The sequence below is a fragment of the Bombyx mori genome, chromosome 27, assembly GCF_030269925.1.
Source record: "Bombyx mori chromosome 27, ASM3026992v2".
Taxonomy (NCBI): Eukaryota; Metazoa; Arthropoda; class Insecta; order Lepidoptera; family Bombycidae; genus Bombyx; species Bombyx mori.
The window spans coordinates 371,951-392,292 of record NC_085133.1 but is presented as its reverse complement, the minus strand read 5'-3'; the positions used below and the strand labels follow the sequence as shown (position 1 = coordinate 392,292).

Sequence of the window (20,342 nt, the reverse complement as noted above, 5' to 3'; positions counted from 1 at the left end):
TGGAGAGGCCTACATTCAGCAGTGAACAACGGACGCCGAGATGATGATGATGACCTAATCGCTGATAGCCTTAAGAGACTATTCATGCTTCACTGGTTTGGAAGGTAAGTTTACAGGGCTCAACCTGGGAGAACTTACTAATGGCAACCTACTGAGAAGGTCCAGTGAAAAAGTTAGCAGGTTGTGTCTATGGGTTATAGGTTGCATGTCAAACCATTCAAGACGTTTGATGAGAATAGTGGCCAGTGCTATTAACGTTTAAGTCACACACACAAAAAAAATATAAATCAAAGACATTGTGTAACTAAAATATATATGTATTTCAAGATCCTTAACATACAGTTGAATAATAGATGTTGTCTGTATCCATCTTCTGTTTAAGCTGTTACTTTCTTAATAAACTAATTTAAATTTATTAGGCACTAGTATTCTGATTATAAATCCATGTATATTCCTTAAGAATCACATTTAGCGAGTATAATAATAAAAAATGTTTGTGATTAATGCTACGCTTGGTATATTTGCAGGTTAGCATTCAAAAGTTTAAATAGATGAGATGTAATTGAATTTTAATCTGCCGTGTTATATTTTGTTTAAAAAAATTATAATTTCAAATTCAAAGAAATATTATTTATCAATATGAACACAGTTAAATTATTCTAAATCTATATTCATTCATCCCAGCTTACAATCTTGCAGTCATTCCAGACATACTGGCCTCTTACAGAGTCTGGAGCGTCCAGTGCTAGAAACAGAGGAGCTGATGCACCTTCATCGATGGTCAGTACACCTTTGTGGGAGGTCATGTCAGTATCTACATAGCCTGGATGTACTGCATTCACTTTGATATCTAAAAAAAATGGTAAGAGATGAAGAAATGTATTATTTAAAAAAAAATCTGAGTATCACACCACCATTGGGGCTTTTTCTGCCACAAGCAGTTATTTATTCTGGACTGACGGTGAAATAACATTTTTACAGGATAATTGAGACTGGCTTGAGGTAAAAGGATTGGGAGAAGGTAATGAATACTGTTATCCTCTACTAACACAAAAAAGAGGGTATTAACAAATGAAGGCATATTGTATATGTACTTGCTTGTATATTACTTGCATTTGTTTCTCTTTGTTTCATTATGGTAGCCTGCATTATTTGTGTACTGTGTATTTTTTTTTTATTGCTTAGATGGGTGGACAAGCTTACAGCTCACCTGGTGTTAAGTGGTTATCTGGTGTTAAGTGTTAAGCCCATAGACATCTACAACGTAAATGCACCACCCACCTTGAGATATAAGTTCTAAAGTCTCAGTATAGTTAGCTGTTGCATTGTGTTGTATAACATCACATCATTATTTAAAATTCAATTAATATAGAAATTTCAGTTAACATTTTAGATATAATAAAATTTATATTTAAAGAGAAAATTGCTTAAGATAAACAGAATGCATATTGACTTCCAAAATCATTGCAAGTAGTGACAGTAGTTTTGATTGAGGCATCCACAAATAGGTCGGGATAAACACAGGCTTCCTACATAGTCACTAATTAGCACAAAATTCAGCTTACCTCTGTCAGAAAGCATTCTCTGCTGAACCTTGGTAAGAGCAGTGACTCCTACTTTAGACACAGCATATGAAGAATTACCCCACTCTTCAGCTTGAATACCTTGCTTCGCATCATCCACATACTTTTGCATGAGGGCAATCAGTTCTGGCAAGGTCAGTTTGGAGTCTTTGAGTTTATTCCTCAAGTTTTCACTTGGAATTCTGCTAAGGTGACCGGCACTACTAGACACGTTAATAACCCTCCCACCATTTTTAACTATGGGGAACAGTATCTCACAAGTTGATGTTAACGAAAAGAAATTAACGTACAAAGTTTGTTCGGCTTGAACTGCGACCGGTTCTGTTGCGTTCTGTTTAAATGCTATGGCTGCATTATTTATCAAAATATCAATTCCTTCATATTTGGTTTTTATGTAATCCCGAAAACTTTCCACGCTTTTCTTGTTTGTTATATCAAGTTGGTGGTAGCTCGGGTTTAAGCCTTCGTTTTTCAAAGTTTCCACTGCTATTTTCCCACGCTCTTCGTCACGCGATGTCAAATAAACAGTTCCGTTGAAGCGTTTGCAGAGTCCTCGGACAATTGCGAAACCTATGCCTTTATTAGCTCCAATTACGACAGCAACTTTAGTGGACATTTTTTTCTCATAAATTTACTTTATAAATTATAAAACATAAATTATCTTTACAAAACAAACTCGCTTTGACAGTTGACACCATTTAATCACTTTTAAAACCTTTTCAAATATGTCTTACAAACTGAGTAAAAGAAACCTAACACATACAGCCAACGATTTTACATCACAATGTCGAACGGTCGAAAGCAATTTAGCGTAATGTAATTATAAACCAATGGATAATGGAAATTTAAGGCACTGCACTGTACACATACCATTTGTTCTTTGGAGCCTCACAATTTAAGAGAGCTGCGCATTCAACAATAAATATATTAATATTTAAATAAAACACGAAATATAGTCTTAAAAATATATTTATAAAATAGTACACTAAGATAATGTGTACAAAATCCCTAATTAGTTTGTGTATGTGTTAAAGTTGAAAATATAATATGAATTTTCAAGGAAAGCTTACAAAGTTATCGTTGTATTAAAATTATAAATTAAAACATATTTAAATTCTTAGTTTTTAAGTTTTAAGCAGCTACTGTTAACTGATGTTAATCGTATTTGTATATATCTTAGAACCAGAGAACAAGGTGATTGGCGATTACAGATAAAAATTTACTCTTTGACAAATGAACAGTTTGAACAAAACATAAAAAATATGTATATACATTTTTCTAAATGTATTACAAAATAATAGAAATATTACATTTAAGGACGGCATCAAGATATTCAAGTCTTAAATACATTTACTGTCTACACCATTTCTTTAAAACCTCTAAGGTCACAGAAGATTTAGAGCCTCTAAACATAATTTTTATCTAAAAATAATTACCCTATTGCTTCATTCGAATAATTTTGAACTATTAAGTAGGAAAAGAAATATAAGCGTTTAATGTGTATTTTTGAAAATTAATAGTAGAAATTCAATCGAAAAACAATTTTATTCATATCAAAGTTATTTACAGCCTGTCTCAGTTACCTGCGTTCTATATTTGTAATCCGGAATCAAATCGACTAGACATGACTTCTTGAAACAAATTTTGAAGTTACGTAAACTAATTTTAATTTTGGTCACAAGCAGACAAATAATATTTCATTGTTGTCTGACTATGATCACTAGCTACATCAGTCATATTGTCTATTTTTATGAATCATTAAAACAATTACATTGAATATTTTAATAAGGTATAATAAACAACTACATTAATTAATTTGGAAGACATACGAGTTTAATTAATCTATAATTAAAATCTTAATATTATGTAAATTTATCAAGGCCACAACGAGCAACATGCAAATATTAGGTATAGAAACACTTTATTGAATCAAAAAATATCAAATTTCAATCAGATACCACAACGAATATATTTATCTATGACAACAGCAGGTAAAAGGTCTACTTTTTAATTAATTTATAAATTTGAGCCATATTATTGTCATATATTAATGCTGACTTCACACAAAATTAGTGACCTCTTCGTTTGTAGAGATCTATATAAATTATATTAATGCCTTTAAAACTAAGTTGATTCACTCCGTTCAGTGTGTTGTATAAGGATAAATATTTATTACATTATTCACTTTCAAAGTTATCCCATTGAATTACATTTTAAAACATTCATTTATAAAGTTATAATAAAGTATAATTGCTAAAATAAAGTATTAGTTATTCTCAATTTCTTATTTAACATAAAATATTATTATTATTTAATAAAGATAATAATTACTGTCCATCATTAATAGATTTACTGTGTATATCAATTTATCACAAGCCAAATATATTTTTTACATTAAGGCACATTATTATTATTTTCTCTTCAAATTATTTAAGGAATTTGCTCTGAGGGCATGTTATTATAACATACGACCTTCGGGAGCTGTGGAAACATCGCCAAGCTTCGTCGTTTAGTTTAATATAATTGTGTTCAGTGCGCGAATCAGCTGTTGGATATTTAATGCAAGCAATATTTCTCTTTTGATCATTAATATTGATATTAGTTACTAATGAAATGCAATCATTGTGGGGAGAGGGGGAGTAATCACTTCTATAATCAATTCAAAATATAGGAAAAGCTTGACAATGTTTCTCAAAGCGAACGGTATAAAGTCAGATCTCGACGATTTCAAATTTTACATAATAGTACTAGTAATCTATATTAATATATAAATCTACAGTGGTTTTTAGGGAAGTTCCGTTATAACTACTGAACCGTGCATCCGATTGACTTGAAACTTGGTATCCATGTAGAAAATACATGTAATTAATGGATAGGCTAATATTTATATGAGTGTTGGACTCCCTACACCAGTTGCGAGGGCGTTAATGATGAGAGTCTTTGTGGGGGTGAGAAATAATAATGTTAATTTTAAATGCCCAGCGAGGTACAGCTAGTACTTACTATTTGTATCTATTGTCCTAATTGTTTAATTGAAGTAAACGTTAGGGGTCCTCACCGTTCGGCGTTGAGCAGGTAGGGGATGGCGTCGTCGATGCAGACGTCTCCGAGGAAGCCCACGAAGAACACGTCCTCTATGAAGGCGGGCGGGAAGGCGCGCAGGGCGGGCAGCTGCAGCAGCAGGCGCGCCGCCCGCCCGCCGCCGCCCAGCGCCCGCGACACGCGCGCCTGCGCCTCCTCCAGCCGCGCCGCCGCGCACGCCGGGGCGCCGTCTGCCGCACGCACACACACACAGTTACTTACCGCTGGCTGGACTAACATCTCAAAAGCATGTTAAATCAACAAACTAAAATTAATTATTATGTTGGTTACGTCGAACCCGCGCCCCAGCTGCGCTGTTCGCCACGAGGTCAATGACCTGGACGCCGGGGGGCTGACTTGCTGTGCATTAATTTTAAATTTATTTTATTTTTATATTGCATTGTCATCGGTCCTCGATAAATCTACAAAGTTTGAATGAAATCTGGCCGTTTAAAGTGGGTCAAAATCGCGTCTAAAGGAGTCAGTTACAAACATACATTCAAGTGAAGCTAATATAAGGCGTGTAATAAAAAAAAAACAAAAAAAAACGCATTTGGGAAGAAATAGTAAAAATTTTAATTTTTTTAAATCGAATCTCTCAAAATATATGATGGAGTAAGTCATCAAATGATTTTATGGATATTCTAAATTAATTAAAAAATCTTAGGTTCATATTGCCTTAATTTTGGATACAATGTTACAAACATTCCACTCTTTAGTCTATCTATCTCGTAATATTGGGTGCAACCACATATTCTCTATTGCCTTCGCCTATTGCCTCCGCCGTCGTCTTTTAAAGCGACGGTATAGAAGCCATACACAAGCGATCACTTCGACGTCCATTTCCAAACTGAGCTAGTACTTAGTAGTATGAACAATTGAACACCTTTGTAACGCTCGTTGAACGCAATGCTGAGCGCGCTGTATCTATACTACAAGCGCGCGCCCAATGCAACGCCGAGCGCCTAATGTGTACTCGCTCTTAGGTGCTCATTAACGGTGCTCTTAGGTACCACAAGCACCGGTCACCGTCCTCGTCGAACCCGTCGCTTGCGACGAAGGGCTCGACGAGCGAATTAACCCATAGACACAGCCCACTGACTTTCCCGCCGGGTCTTCTCAGTAGGTCGCGTTTCCGATCCGGTTGTAGATTCTGCAAAGCACTGGTCTTGCTAGGGCCAGTGTTAGTAACGCACCTGGTTAAGGTGAAGCTGAAATAGCCTCTCAAGGCTATAAGCATAGGTAGGAACAAAAAAGCTCTTAGGTGTATTACGTTCGTCTGTTTGCCAATTTCAATCAAAAAACGATTTATTAATTTTGTTTGTTGGTTTCGCTGATGACGCTGCTTGTAGTTCTCCTCGTGCTGTGGTTGTTCTCCGGGAGATGTCGTTGTTTGTAGTCCTCCTCGTGTGGGCGTCAGTCTTTGAAAGATGGCGCTGCTTGAGTCATTATTGTGTTGACTCTGGTCACCGATAGATGGCGCCGACTGTACCCCTGCCTCGCGCTAGCGGCAGTTGTTCGCGCCGCTTGGTCCGGGCGGCGCGTCGTTGTCATCGCTGTCGTACCGTAGGAGCGGTACGATTTATCCCACTTCTGATTTGTAAACTTTTTGGGGTCCCGATACGCCGGTTTTAGTGTCGGGACAAATATATATATATCATATAGATCACTCACTCCCGAGTTAATAGCTACACATTAGACATGTGTAAGTAATGCGAGTGATATTACTCCGGTAATATTACTCTACGATGTAATGCAACATCACACATTACGCGAAGGAAACAAACATCACACTATCACCCAACATGTTTCTTCTTTCTTTGTCGTGTAATGTTGCTTAATACACGAACGGAACCGAGCGAGCGAGACAGACCGATCGACGCAAAATAAATGAGCAAGCGACACGGAATTATTCCTAGTGATTTTGAACCGTATGTCCTGGCCGCTAGGTACATTTTTATACCTATGGTACGTCTGAATTTTAATATAGGTATTTGTGTTTATATTTTTCATGCGGCCAGCCGGTAGTTCCCCGCAAGTACTTACTTAATTTTTTATTCGCAACTTTTGTAAAATCGCTAGTCGCTCGTAATTGTTTAGTAATATTTCATATTAATTTTTGTGTTTGAATTACTTAAGCACTTGTTTGAAGATAGTTTTATTATTTGTGTTAATGCGTGTTTAATAAGTGAAAGAAAGAACGGCGTCTAAATGAAAGTACAGTCCTCCTTGGATGCACTTTGAGGATATCGCGCCGAAACAATGCATCTACTGCTCTCGTATATTAACATTATTGTCGAGCTCAATTTGCAGTCTACGTCACCATATGAAATCCGCTCACCCCACAATAAATTATATTAAGTAAAAAATCAAATTTTATATTATATTATATTATATATTAAACTATATTATATATTATATATATTGATATTATGTTATTAAGTAAGTCAATCTCTGTCAAGTAATATAACAGTGTATTACAATATACAAAGTTCATACTTTGTATTGTAATACACTACTGTAATGACACAACCGAATCATTACCTAAGTGATGTGTATGAACACATCACTTAAGTAATGATTCGGGTGTATAGATACAATGTATTCGTCACAGTATCTATTGAACGCACCGAGTAATGTTAAGAGTGATGTGTAATGTTTTCGAGTAATATCACCTGTCTGTAAAAGTGATGTCATATCACATTACATTGGGAAGTGATGTTTTGCGCAAGTCTACTACACATCTTTAAAATGAGCTAGTGATCTAATGAGCCATAAGGGCGAATTTACATTACGAAATTCGTGGCATGAAATTGATTTCGTGACGTTAGTTTTACCAACAGTTTCACGTCTAATTTAATATTTTCGTAATTCATGTATTAATTTCAATGCAAATAAGTTTCGTACCCTACGCGATTTTTTGGTGTCAGGCAACTAATTTCAGTGTAGACGCGACGTGAAACTAATGTCGCGAAAGGGCCTGCACTGTGCGGACGTGTGTATTTTTCACACACGCGCTTCAAGCGTTGAAAATGGCAAACCATCCATGGATTACAGATAAAAACATAGAATTCATTAATGAATATCAGCGACACGAGTGTCTCTGGGACCCGAAACACATACAGATCTTCATCTGCTAATTCCGAGACTAACTTCATTACACCTAAATGCCTTCTTTTTAACCATCCTCGAATCTACCAAAATCCTTTTTCTTGATAGACTTTTTTAAAGTTTTTAGATACATAAATAAGCATTTCTTTAGCTACATTGAATATAGAAAAATATAGCTGTGATGCTGATGGCGCCATGGTTACTGCGATACTGTGGATTTCGCGACACTAATTTTTTTACGAAATTACTTTCGCATATATCGAAACTACTTTCGTGAAATTGAGTTCAACATGCATGACACTACTTTCGTAATGTAAATTCCGCATAACTGAGTCGATGATACATTCAATCGGTGTGAGTGATATATATTTGTTATATCAGTCACTCAGTCCGGAGCTACACATCTCTAGTGAGCTATAACTGAGTGGGTGCTGGTTGTTCAGTACGCACCGGGCGAGAAGAAGCAGAGCGCCCGCAGCTGCGCGTACTCGCGGTCGGTGACCCGCAGCTGCTCCATGGCGGCCACGAGCTGCTGCAGGCGGCTGAGCAGCGAGATGATCTCCGCTATCCGCTCGTCCGTGTAGTCCCACACGCTGATCTGTGGAGGCGGCGCGGCGGAGCCATTAGTCTCGTCACTTGGGCCATTACGAACTTGCGAACTCAGCCATAAAGCATTTTTATCAGACCTCTCGCTCACACTTATAGTGTTGTGTGTATAATTTTTTTTGTTGATTACATGGTTGGACGAGCTCACAGCCCACCTGATGTTAAGTGGTTACTGGAGCCCAAAGACATCTACAACGTAAATGCGCAACCCACAAGCTCTAAGGTCTCAAGTATAGTTACAACGGCTGCCCCACCTTTCAAACCGAAACGCATTACTGCTTCACGGCAGAAATAGGCAGGGCGGTGGTACCTACCTGCGCGGACTCACAAGAGGTCCTACCACCAGTAATTACGCAAATTATAATTTTGCGGATTTCCCCTAAAAGGGAAGATATATAAAATTAATAAGGCCTGCCGTCTTGTATGGATCAGCTTGTTGGACTTAATGGTCCAACTTACTTAAGTGGTCCACTTTAGTAAGTGGCAGATGAAAGGCGACTGCATGCAGCAGAGATGCGAATGTTACGATGGATGTGTGGAGTAACGAGAATGGATAGAATGGATGGAATGAATATGTTAGAGGAAGTCTGAAAGCAGCACTTGTGACAGAGAAGCTGAGAAGTGTGCGTTTGGGATGGTATGGACATGTGATGAGACGAAATGAAAATGAGGTTGGTAAGAGAGTGTTAACTATGAATGTGGAAGGTTAAAGAGGAAGAGGTAGACATGAGAAGAAATGGATGGATAGCGTGAAATACGATATGGGTAAGAGGGGAGTGAGTGAAGAAATGGTATATGATAGAAGAGTATGGAAGGAGGAAGCATGTTGCACCGACCCCTGGTGACTGGAAGAAGGGCAGGTTAATGATGATGATAATTTTGCGGGTTTCATTTTTATTACACGATGTTATTCCTTCACCGTGGAAGTCAATCGTGAACAATTGTTAAGTAAGTATTTTATTAGAAAAATTGGTACCCGCCTGCGGGATTCGAACACCGGTGCATCGCTACATACGAATGCACCGGACTTCTTATCCTTTAAGCCACGACGAGTTAAAGTCGAGTTATCTATAACTGATTGATGTGTCATATCTATTCAGCAGACCTCGGGCGCGTGGTCGTCGAGCGGTGCGTGCGCGGCTGCGGCGCCGGACGCGCGCTCCCGCAGCACGGCGTGCAGGTGCCCCGCCATGCTCGGCAGCAGCGTGCCCAGGGACATCTCGTGCGACAACTTGCACAGACCCAGCACGAACAGCTCGGCCCACGACTTCTTGAACAGCGTCACTTGGATCTCGAACCTGATCAGAATATATACCGAACCTTATATGGTGGTAGGACCTCTCGTGAGTCCGCGCGGGTAGATACCACCGCCCTGTCTATTTCTGCCGTGAAGCAAGGGCAGGGTAGCCGTTGTAACTATACTGAGATCTTAGAACTTATATCTCAAGGTGGGTGGCGCATTTACGTTGTAGATGTCTATGGGCTCCAGTAACCACTTAACATCAGATGGGCTGTCAGCTCGTCTACCCATCTAGGCAATAAAAAAACAATATTATGTTGTCTTTAGAAGTAGACGAGCATACGGCCTACCGCCCGAGTGGTCCACATGAACCTACTGCTCACTATAAGGACTATTTTACTCGTTTAGCGCTTGGTAATACGAGAAAGCACAATCAAGAATATTCTTTTGGCGGGAACGCGAGGTGTGAAGTTTCTTCGTGTTTAATGTGTAATACCGGTGGTTTATTAATTGTTTAATATCTGTAAAAGGGCACAAACGTGGGAAAATGAAACAAAGCCACTGAATGTGTGAACTTATCGGGATCCTCCAAAAAGTTCACTGAAAAAATTTCAGTAAATAACCACTATATTACTGAGATTATATTTCATGTCATGTTTCATATTAATCAACTTCATTTCATTTCATAAAAAAAAATTTTCCTATAAAAAGTTTTCATTACAATTAAAATAAGACTTGACCTGAGGGTCTTAGTCCCCAGGACATAAAATCACTTGAAAAAAAAAAAAAAAAACGTTTGGTGTAAGTAAAGCTTATTCCGTAGAAGTGGTCAGTGCAGTAGTGCAGCGGTCGCAAATCAAGGGTGGAGTTTGGTCCGGGGGCGGGGGATGCCACGGCAGAGTTCCTCATAATACACGATACAACAGATTCTCGCTGCGTGCAAACATACAAGGACTGTGTTTGCAAGGGACATTGCTCTCTTATATTATCGTACTCTGAAATCCTTCCACAGTGCCCAGACATTGCTGATGTCCATGGTTCTAACCATCTGCTCTCAAAGTTCACAAAAATAATGTTTTTTCCTACCTATGCTCGTAGCCTAGAGAGGCTATTTCAGCTTCTTTGTCTACTGCCCACTTTGAGAACAAAATCTATTTTAGCGCCCCCATTTTTTCGCCTACTTAAAAACTGAGAGCTCAGTCGGTGTTCAAGAGCCCTCCTAGATGAAATTACAAATCGCCTCCCAAGCCTCTACACAACGCCCCCATTTTTTTCTGGGTCTCTTACCGCCCTCCTTGGGTCCTTCAGCGTCTACAAGGGGGCGTTATCGCTCACTTTGGGAAAGGCTGCTCTAAACGCTCTAAACGGAGTGTTGCTAGCACTGGCCCTTGTAAGTGCCGTGCTTCGCAGAATCTACCACCGTGCGTGCGGGTGCGTGCGTGCGTGCGGGTGCGTGCGTGCGTGCGTGCGGGTGGGTGCGTGCGTGCGTGCGGGTGCGTGCGCGCGTGCGGGTGGGTGCGTGCGTGCGGGTGCGTGCGCGCGTGCGAGTGCGTGCGTGTGGGTGCGTGCGTGCGTGCGGGTGCGTGCGTGCGGGTGCGTGCGTGCGTGCGTGCGGGTGCGTGCGTGCGTGCGGGTGCGTGCGTGCGTGCGTGCGGGTGGGTGAGTGCGTGCGTGCGTGCGGGTGCGTGCGCGCGTGCGGGTGCGTGCGTGCGGGTGCGTGCGTGCGTGCGTGCGGGTGCGTGCGTGCGTGCGTGCGGGTGCGTGCGTGCGTGCGTGCGGGTGCGTGCGTGCGTGCGGGTGCGTGCGGGTGCGTGCGCAGGTACGTACGGCAGCGCGGTGGCGGCGGGCAGCGCGGCGAGTGCGCGCGCGGTGGCGGCCAGCAGGCGCGCGGCGCTCTCGCAGGCGGCGTGCAGGGGCAGCGCGCCGCCGCCGGGCACCAGCACCGAGCACACCTCCATCTCTGGAAATTGTACATACTCTTGTCAACGAACATAACGATGTCAATATGTATATCTTACGGGCGGTGTTTGTGACCTCCAGTAACTAGATAGAGGTCAGGCGGAAGTGACAGCAGGAGACAATGAGCGGGTGCGTCCAGAATCGACTTTTAGATGCTACTTTGGTCTCGACTTCTCAACATAGTCGTCGTCTGCAAGCCTTGGTATCTCAATTCACCGACCGATACACACACACATTTTGAAGGCAGGGCACTCCGCCAAACATCACCGGAATTTTGATTAAATTAATTCTCAGATATGACAGGCGACGATCCCTGCCTAGCGACTAGGGTCCAGTAGTGTGTGCAAGTGCGTGCGTGTGGTACCGTCGGGGCGCGCGTCGTCGGCGGGGGGCGGGGGCTCGGGCGCGGCGCCGTACGCCGACTGCAGGTACTCGTTGATGGCTCCTGTCGATCACCACATTAAGGTCAGAACAGCATGCAGGTGCAATTAGACGATAGATAGAAATTTTTTTGACATAGTATTTTGCTGAACTAAACATCTATATATATATAAAAATGAATTGCTGTTCGATAGTCTCGCTAAAACTCGAGAACGGCTGAACCAATTTGGCTTAAATTTGGGATTTGGATTAAATACGAAAATGCTCAGAATTAAATAAAGATGACAATTTTGTTTATTCTTTGATGTGTCCCCCGTCGGACGGATTCCTTTTGTTTTTATTTTTAGTTCATTTTATACAAAAGTTTAGGTTTTTTATTTATCGATTGAGGCATTACGAAGTCTGCCGGGTCAGCCAGTAGTTAATATATGTAGTTAATTAGTAGTGTGCATAACAAAAAATATATCTCTAGATTTTTGTTATTTCATAAAAAATTTGTAGACTTACCAAACTGTCCCATTTTGAAGAGATTCTTGGCTAATTGCGTTTGCAGCATGATCTGTTGTCTGCGGGCACCCTCCATGTCGCCAGGACTGCCGGGGTTCAGGTACGGAGACACTGGATATAACCATTACTTTACTTACACACGGAACTTCAACAAACATCTGATACTTTAATTTCTCAGAGTTCATCATCATTATATATCTGCACTATTCATAGCATTACAAATTTTAAACGGTCAACAAGTGCACAAGAAGGTCCGCAGTGTGCGAGGGATGGTGACGTTTGACATCACCACCCGAACTGATGACCACGAGCACCCTGCCAAGAGTGCATATGACTAAGAAATATCAGAACTTTAAAAATATTAGTGGGTGGTAGGTGGGTAGGTAGGCAGCCCGGGGTGGTGAGGGCGCACCTGAGTTCTTGTTGAAGGCGACGGCGGCGGCCAGGGCGAAGTTGATGGCGGGCGCGGGGGACACGGCGCCGAACGCCTCGCCCGCCTCCTCCTTGGGGGTCAGCTGCTGGAACCCACAACAGCTGGTTACAGCCACGCACGCAGCTCCGCGGGGCACATCCGCTTGCCCATAGTCGCAAGAGCTTGAGGTCGGATACAATCTTAATAAAATTCAACTGAACATGTTTGAATGACTACTTGTATGAAGGTGTATGAATTCAGCTCTGAAGCCACGGCTGTCATAGAACTAAACAAATCCCACAAAAACTAGATTCGAACGACATTTTCAGTAGATTTGTGGTTTTTTTTGCACTTGTGGGCATACGGCCCACCACAAATGCCAAGCGAGGAGCCTCGCGAACGGTAGTGGGTACTCCCTCCCAGGGTGCAATGCTCGTTGTACCGTTGACGAGCGCTAGGACCCACTCCATCAGGTGAGCTCTGTATTTATTGGTAATGGCGCAAAAAATGAAAGACCAAATTATCACGCATCTTTCATACGACTGTAAGTGGTCGCTACCACTCATGTGCACCGCTCCGAGGGGCGGGTCGCTCCCAGTTCGACAGAGACTCAGTGGGAAGCGACGGCTCGTTGCCATGGTTACCTGTGCGCTGGGAGCCTGGCCCGCGAGTCCCAGCAGCTTGGAGTAGGCGGCCTGCCGGTCGGCCAGCCCGTCCCGCGGCTCCGACTTGTTCTTGTCGACGATCGGCTTCCGTTCGTGCTGGACCGCTGTCGCAAACAGTGCAAGAATTACTGCTCCACATTATTATTGTACCATTTCAATTTAACGGCCGTCTGGTGTAGTGGTAAGTGACATGGTCACTACACAAGGGGGTCGCGGCTTCGAATCCCGCCAAGGGAAGATATTTGTATGATCAATATAAATGTCTCTTCCAGGGTTATGGATGTATATTAAATATATGTATGTGTATAATAAAAATCTTACATTTATTTCCATTATCTGGTACCTGTAACAAAAGTTCTTTACGAACTTAGCACGGGACTAGTTAACGTGGTATGATTGTTAGTAAATATTTATTTATGATTATTTATTTATAATTATTTATTGGCCTGACAAGAATTTCCGAAGCAGCCAGAAGCAGTGTTTGATTTTCACGTCCTCAGAAGAAGGCTCTGAAGGACTTGGCTCTGCCTCTTGCATTACTGAAGCCCATGAGCGACGGTAACCACTCACCTTCAGGTGGGCCGTATGTTCCACTGCCTACAAGGGCAATAAAAAAAAGAAGAACCTTTTTAGAGCGTTTTTTTCCTACCTAATCACTAATAGCCAAAATGCCTATTCCAGCTAGGCTCGGACGAGTTAGTGAGCTCAAGGGCTCGACCTGACCGAATTGCTAACACTAGGCCTAACAGGAGCAGCGCTATCAGAATCCCGACCAACGGAGAAAATGCGGCGAGAAAGTCAGTGGGTTCTGTCTGTGTGAGTCCAGAGCCTGGTGATACTTTTTTCGGTTTTTATAGCTTCAGTGGATGCCGGGAGCCGTGCTTCGAAGTCTCAATTGTAACGCCCATTGATTGTCCCACTCCTGACGCTGGAAGTTACGACTCACGGCAGAAACAGACAGGACAGTGATCCGATGCACTAACATCTGATGCATTTAGCTGTAAGTTGATGGTAGTGAATTTTGATTTTTCAATATAGAAGGTAACAACATTCTTTAGAGATGTTTTGTGTGTAGAGTCCATGGTTCAATTACCAGGTAGACTTGTGTACTAATAATAACAAATATTGCTAAGAACTAAATAATAATAATAAAGAGAACAACTCACAGTCGCTCCTCATCCCGCAAGCAAGACACTTTTGCAGCCTGCAGTACTGGCACCGGTTCCGGTGATGCTTGGTCACTTCACAGTTCATAGTACCTCGACACTGGTACCCGAGCTTCTTTCTGATTGAACGCTTGAAAAAGCCTTTACAGCCTGAAAAATACAATAAGTGGAAAGTTTAACACATGAACCAAATCCAGGCTAAAGATGTATTTGAAACATAAATGAACCCATTTGGCCAAATATCTATGCTAAAACTGAAGAGTTTGTTTGTTTGAACATGCTAATCTCAGGTATTACTGTTTCGAATTGAAATAATATTAGTGTTGGATAGCCCATTTATCGAGCAAGGCTATGACATCACATTATGACCAATAGCATCAATGGAAAATATTTCAAAAACGGTTTTTATTCCTTTTCCGTAATGAAAATAAAACCTAACACCCTCCACTCCGCCTACCATGTAGCTCGCGTTCAACACATTCACACGTTGCGCTTGTGTAGTGTTTGTGAATAAGTGCGCGCGTCATGAAAAGTCTGCCCATCTCTCTCTCTCTCACGGTCTAGCTTATAAGTGTGAAGAGGACAGTTAATGTTTTGCTTTTGTTAATGTGTATAAATATAGCGTGGTCTTATTTTATTATTGTTGTAATGTTAAATTATTGTTGTGTAATTATAATTGCATAAGTTGATAAAAAATGCAATTCAATAGCTTTACCGCGGCAGTCCCCGAGTGTCACACGTGTTTTTTTTTTAAGTTGGCATACTTAAACTTTTCTAATGATAAATTGTTCTAAAATAATGCAATGCGAAGGCGTTTTTATAAAATTAAACAATTCCCAGCGGCAAACATTTCAGTACGTTGGAAAAGTCTTAACCCTTTGACTGTCATGCGGTTCACCTATGTCCTTTGTGGCGCTCTGAAGGAATCACGTCGATTTCTGTTCTATTATGTTTCACGAATACCTGCGTTTTATCTTTTAACGCTTTCACTACACCAAGCTTTGCTACAAAGTGTTTCGCAGGAAACGGAGCTCTATGCTGAAAGAACATACATCACCCGTCGTGTATAGGCGGTGTCTTTCAGTCGGTGACTATAATCATAGATAGTAGCGAAAGGGTTAAAAGATCAGAAGGGAAAAGGTAACAGCGGTAGGCAGCGGCTTGGCTCTGCCCCTGGCATTGCTGACGTCTATGGGCGAAGGTAACTACTCACCATCAGGTGGGCCGTATGCTCGTCTGCCTACAAGGGCAATAAAAATAAAATAACATTACTGAGTTACTGAGTGTTCCTTAATTAGTCTTACAGTTCCACTCTTGCTGTTCATAGCATGATGTTCAGCAGATAGTGTATTTTATGCTCTTGGTAACTTTGCATTTATCTATATTATGGAATCCTTGGACAAGATTTTCACAGAAAAGTATTGGCTTGAATAGAAACTTCGCACACTTATCAAGGACCAATGAAAAATGTGCTACTATGCTGATCAGTGTGCTTGAGTGTGCTTGTGAGTTGGAACGGCCTCCCGATGTTTGCCGCTAGGGGCGCTGTTTCAACTCCATACAAATTTGAGTTAACTTTTAGTCGATCGAGAAATTAAAAAACTCACACTAAGCACACAGGATCTTCATGATTAACAACATTACTTTTACCAATATCTGTCAATAACATTTACAACAAGTGACATCTAGCACCTGTTTTTTATTTCAGCTAGCCATAAAAGCGTGTTTTCTTTAGGTTTATCAACTTTTTTATTTACTTCATATATTTGATTGAGCCCATAGTTACCGGAGCCCATATACATGCAACTAAATTACATGAGTTAGTCTCAATTCTATTCTATCATTCATCTGACCAAGACAGGTATGATAGAAGATAGCATTACTAGCTACTATTCTATACCAAGGAGAATCACGCAAGGCAATTTTAAAATATCATAAATAAAGATTGTACCTTCACAACTAATAGCACCATAATGTCTTCCAGATGCTCGGTCTCCACAAACTATACAGAGCTCTAGTCCACCTACATCACTCCCACTGCTGAACTTCATTTCCAGCTGATCTTGACCATCCATCTATTTAATAAAATTAACAATTTGTTCAACAACGTATGTACCTCCGTACAACGTATGTACCTCCTGTGCACCAGAACCATTCATCAGATTGGGGTAAAATTTGCTATAGTTGTTTTTGGTTTCCAGGAAAAGTTTCTGTCACAGTAGCATCAAGATATGACAGGCGACATGCAAGTACTTTCAAGCAATTAATGTTCTTTAAACAATTAGCTATAGTCACAGCAAAGTGTTTCAGTTTTACCAATATTATAAATGTTTGTGAAGATGTTTGGATACTCAGTCAAACATACATCAATGAGCAGATTTAGATGAAAATTGGCACATAGATAGTCCATTTCCTGTAATAACACATAAGATACTTCGTATCCCGGTAATGTGTTCCCTTGGGATAATAATCCATCTTTAATATTTTATTTCAACAAAAGTCTAGTTCTGAACTTCATCAATCAATAAATCCCAGTAATTTGTTCCCGAGGTATAATAGTTTCATCTTAATGATAATTTAACTGGGATGTAATTTGGGAGAATTATTTGGATTTTATTACATAATTTAGAATTGACGTTTTGTTTTGTCTAAAATTATGAATGTGAAGAAATTATCAGAAAATATTTGCATGTTTTTTAATAAATCCAGCATAATCTGCTAAATGGATTTTGATAAAATATATCTTAAGAAAGTTAATGTATATGTGGGCAGAGCTGCAAGCAGAACCTAACTGATACATTTTTTTACATGTTATTTCTTCAATATGTTCAGATCTAATAGCCTTGCAGTATTTACTCATGAGGGCATTTTTAGTCAAGAGAAAGTATTTAATTTATTTTTATTTACTTAATATATGTTTAGAAGATATATTTAATTCAGTTAATGCACCAAATTAAGTGATGACCAAGTTACCGCTTGAGCCCTTTTAGGTGTGCAAAAATGGGTATATTGACCAGAATTGAGATTATATTATCAGCTAAGAATTCTTACACTGTATTCTACTTAATTTTCTAATTACTTGACACCTGACTATAGATGGTGATATACAAGAACAACCAAATATTCCTGTTCATGTAACTAAAATTCACTTTTTATATCAAGCAAACCAAAATATAATCCTATGCAAAACCTTAACATCCAGGTCAAAAATTTTTTAAGTCCCATATTTACATATCTGTAAACTAATCAAAGTATAAAAGACAACATAAAATAAAAAAAAAAAAATTCCTTGTGTAGTATCAGTAAGTATAACTTAATGGTGGATAATGCTAAAAGCATATATGTTAAGCATAATAATATGTTATTATACAATACAAAGCATTAGTATATGTTAAATTTTTCAGAATGATTTATTTCCTGAAATTTACTGCATTTCAGCTAATATTACCTCCTATTTTTAGTCATATAGACCATTTGTAAGCAAATACTTTTCATTAGTTTGTAAAAAAGAACACACGTATGAATTTTGTGTGTGGGTTAACATGTAAAATAATAAGAGATTACCCTTTTTATAAGACTAAAAAGTATAATTACGAGTTAAATACGTGGGCATCACGAAGATGGACGTATAGAAACAGCGGGCACTCAAGTGAAAAATAACAGGCTTAAACAATATACAGTTAAGCACATTACTTACGTTTTATCTGGTGATATTAAGGTAGCCTACGAAGACAAACTCAAATGAAATTAAAAATCAAAACCAAATTATAATTAATGAATATTTTATTATTTACTTTAACTTTCACAAATAAAAAAATAAAAAGGGCACACATCAAAACAATAAAATATAAATGTCAAAAGTTAAAACTTTTTTTAAGGGATTTTATGACCTGGTAACTAAGACTTTTAAGTCATATCTTATTTAAATTTATATTCTTATTTTTATGAAAAATGAAGATGATTAATTTGAGACATTAATTAACTGGGATGAAATTAAATGAGATGAGATGAGGTGATATGGGATGAAATACAATCTCAGTAAAATTGTGGTCGTTTACTAAGATTTTTTCAATGGACTTTTTGGAGGATACTGGGAAGCTACGTCCAGCAGCTTTGTTTCATTTTCCCACATTTGTGCACTTTTACAGATATTAAACAGTTAAAAAACCACCGTTATTACACATTTAAACCTGAAGAAACACCAAACAGACAAAATAAAACAATTCACACAACTTCACTCCTCGCGTTCCCGTCAAAAAGTCCATGTCAAAACTTAAAGCAACGTCGCCATAGAATAAACAAAACACCTCACAATTAGGGGTGAGGCGTATTTATCGGAACAGTCAAACGGAACAGGTTTTCTTTTCATAGGTTCGTCTATGAAAAGACTTGGAACTGTTGTCTATAGACCGAAACAACTGATCCAACTGTTCAAACTGTTCCAGCTGTTCCACAATATTCCATATGTTGCGTTGTTCCGTTCCACAGCAAACAGCCAGAAACGAAACTGTTTGGAACAAGCTCTTTTTTCTTTTCCCGTATAGAAATAGAAAAAGATGGCATATACATCATGTTCCCAAACTGTTTGTATCATGCTCTTTTCTCCTTTCACTTATTGTAATAGAAAAAAAAATAGCAATAACATTAACATGCATGCATATTCCCCTTTGGTATTAGTAAATACATTCGGATACACGCATAAATTATTATATACAATAATAAATGTACTCTGTTATATTATATATCATTTAAAATATGGTATTATTTGTAATGTCTTGCTTAAAATTTGAAGATAATATACTTTTAAAATGATTAATAGACAGTTGTTATTATGGTGGTAAAAATATTTAATTGAGTTAAAAGGCCTAGCATGTATCCGAACGCTTACTAAGTCCAAACTTCTGAACTTGTCTATTCTGTTTTAGGTCTGGCATGCTTATATGGGCTATATGTTTTAATTTAAATACATTTTGGCAAAACTAGTTTCACATATTATTAATATTAATAAACCAAGTTGTCAGTCCTAAGCCTGAGAAAGCATGAAGGATTATTTACATTTAAAAAAATGTATTGAAACCATTCCATATGTGTGACTGTTCCTTTATGTGGAATATATTCTACTTTATTTATATATTTAGTGTTTAGATGGGTGGATGGGCTCACAGCCCACCTGGTGTTAAATGGTTACTGGAGCCCATAGACATCTTGATATAAAGGTTCTAAGGTCTCAGGTACAACGGCTGCTCCACCCTTCAAACATTATTAAGCCTGTTGTAACACAACAAGCTGTTATATTGGAACAGGCTACTGGAACTGTTCTTTCAATGGAACAGGAACAGGTGGAACAGGTCTCTGATTTCATCTGTTACAGACCATCCCTACTTACATTACCATAAACTTTATTTTTTGTTGGTTGTATTGGTCCCATGGATACCAAGAGGTATAAAATATACATTGGCCCTTTTAAAACTATAGATGTGCACCATTTACTATGAACAGAACATTCTGATTTGTAATAACATTTTAGATCAAATTATTTTTTGGCGAGCATGCGAGCAATGAATTAATTATTGTAAGGTCATCACCCTCTTTACATTTTTAATGCCATATTTGATTCCAAGATTATATTTT

The 20,342-nt window shown here is 39.3% G+C and overlaps 2 protein-coding genes across 5 annotated transcripts; both read right to left on the bottom strand.

Moving 5' to 3' along the window:
- Nucleotides 1-296: 296 nt before the first annotated feature.
- LOC101745818 (carbonyl reductase [NADPH] 1) lies at nt 297-2,308 on the bottom strand. The gene is made up of 2 exons (XM_004926577.5): nt 1,566-2,308; nt 297-850 (listed from the first exon to the last, which is right to left on the bottom strand). The coding sequence occupies exons 1-2, from the start codon at nt 2,197-2,199 to the stop codon at nt 672-674; spliced, it is 813 nt and encodes a 270-aa protein (XP_004926634.1). The 5' UTR covers nt 2,200-2,308; the 3' UTR covers nt 297-671.
- A 228-nt stretch (nt 2,309-2,536) lies between these two features.
- Nucleotides 2,537-18,930, bottom strand: Or (nuclear orphan receptor). Of its 4 annotated transcripts, none has more exons than XM_038020757.2 (11): nt 18,409-18,930; nt 16,663-16,786; nt 14,712-14,861; nt 13,525-13,646; nt 12,881-12,983; nt 12,469-12,579; nt 11,945-12,025; nt 11,449-11,581; nt 9,487-9,679; nt 8,226-8,373; nt 2,537-4,855 (listed from the first exon to the last, which is right to left on the bottom strand). In XM_038020757.2, exons 2-11 carry the CDS (start codon nt 16,784-16,786, stop codon nt 4,638-4,640), a joined length of 1,383 nt encoding a protein of 460 aa, XP_037876685.1. In that variant the 5' UTR covers nt 18,409-18,930; the 3' UTR covers nt 2,537-4,637.
- Between the last annotated feature and the right edge of the window lie 1,412 nt (nt 18,931-20,342).

Coding starts and splice junctions, on each gene's coding strand:
- Or (XM_012690746.4), bottom strand. CDS start 16,786: ATGGATGGTCAAGATCAGCTGGAAATGAAGTTCAGCAGTGGGAGTGAT. Junction 14,862..16,662: donor TGGTGCTATTAGTTGTGAAG/GTACAATCTTTA, acceptor TGTATTTTTCAG/GCTGTAAAGGCTTTTTCAAG. Junction 12,987..13,524: donor GCCAGGCTCCCAGCGCACAG/GTAACCATGGCA, acceptor TGTGGGTTCCAG/CAGCTGACCCCCAAGGAGGA.
- LOC101745818 (XM_004926577.5), bottom strand. CDS start 2,199: ATGTCCACTAAAGTTGCTGTCGTAATTGGAGCTAATAAAGGCATAGGT. Junction 851..1,565: donor GAGAATGCTTTCTGACAGAG/GTAAGCTGAATT, acceptor CATTTTTTTTAG/ATATCAAAGTGAATGCAGTA.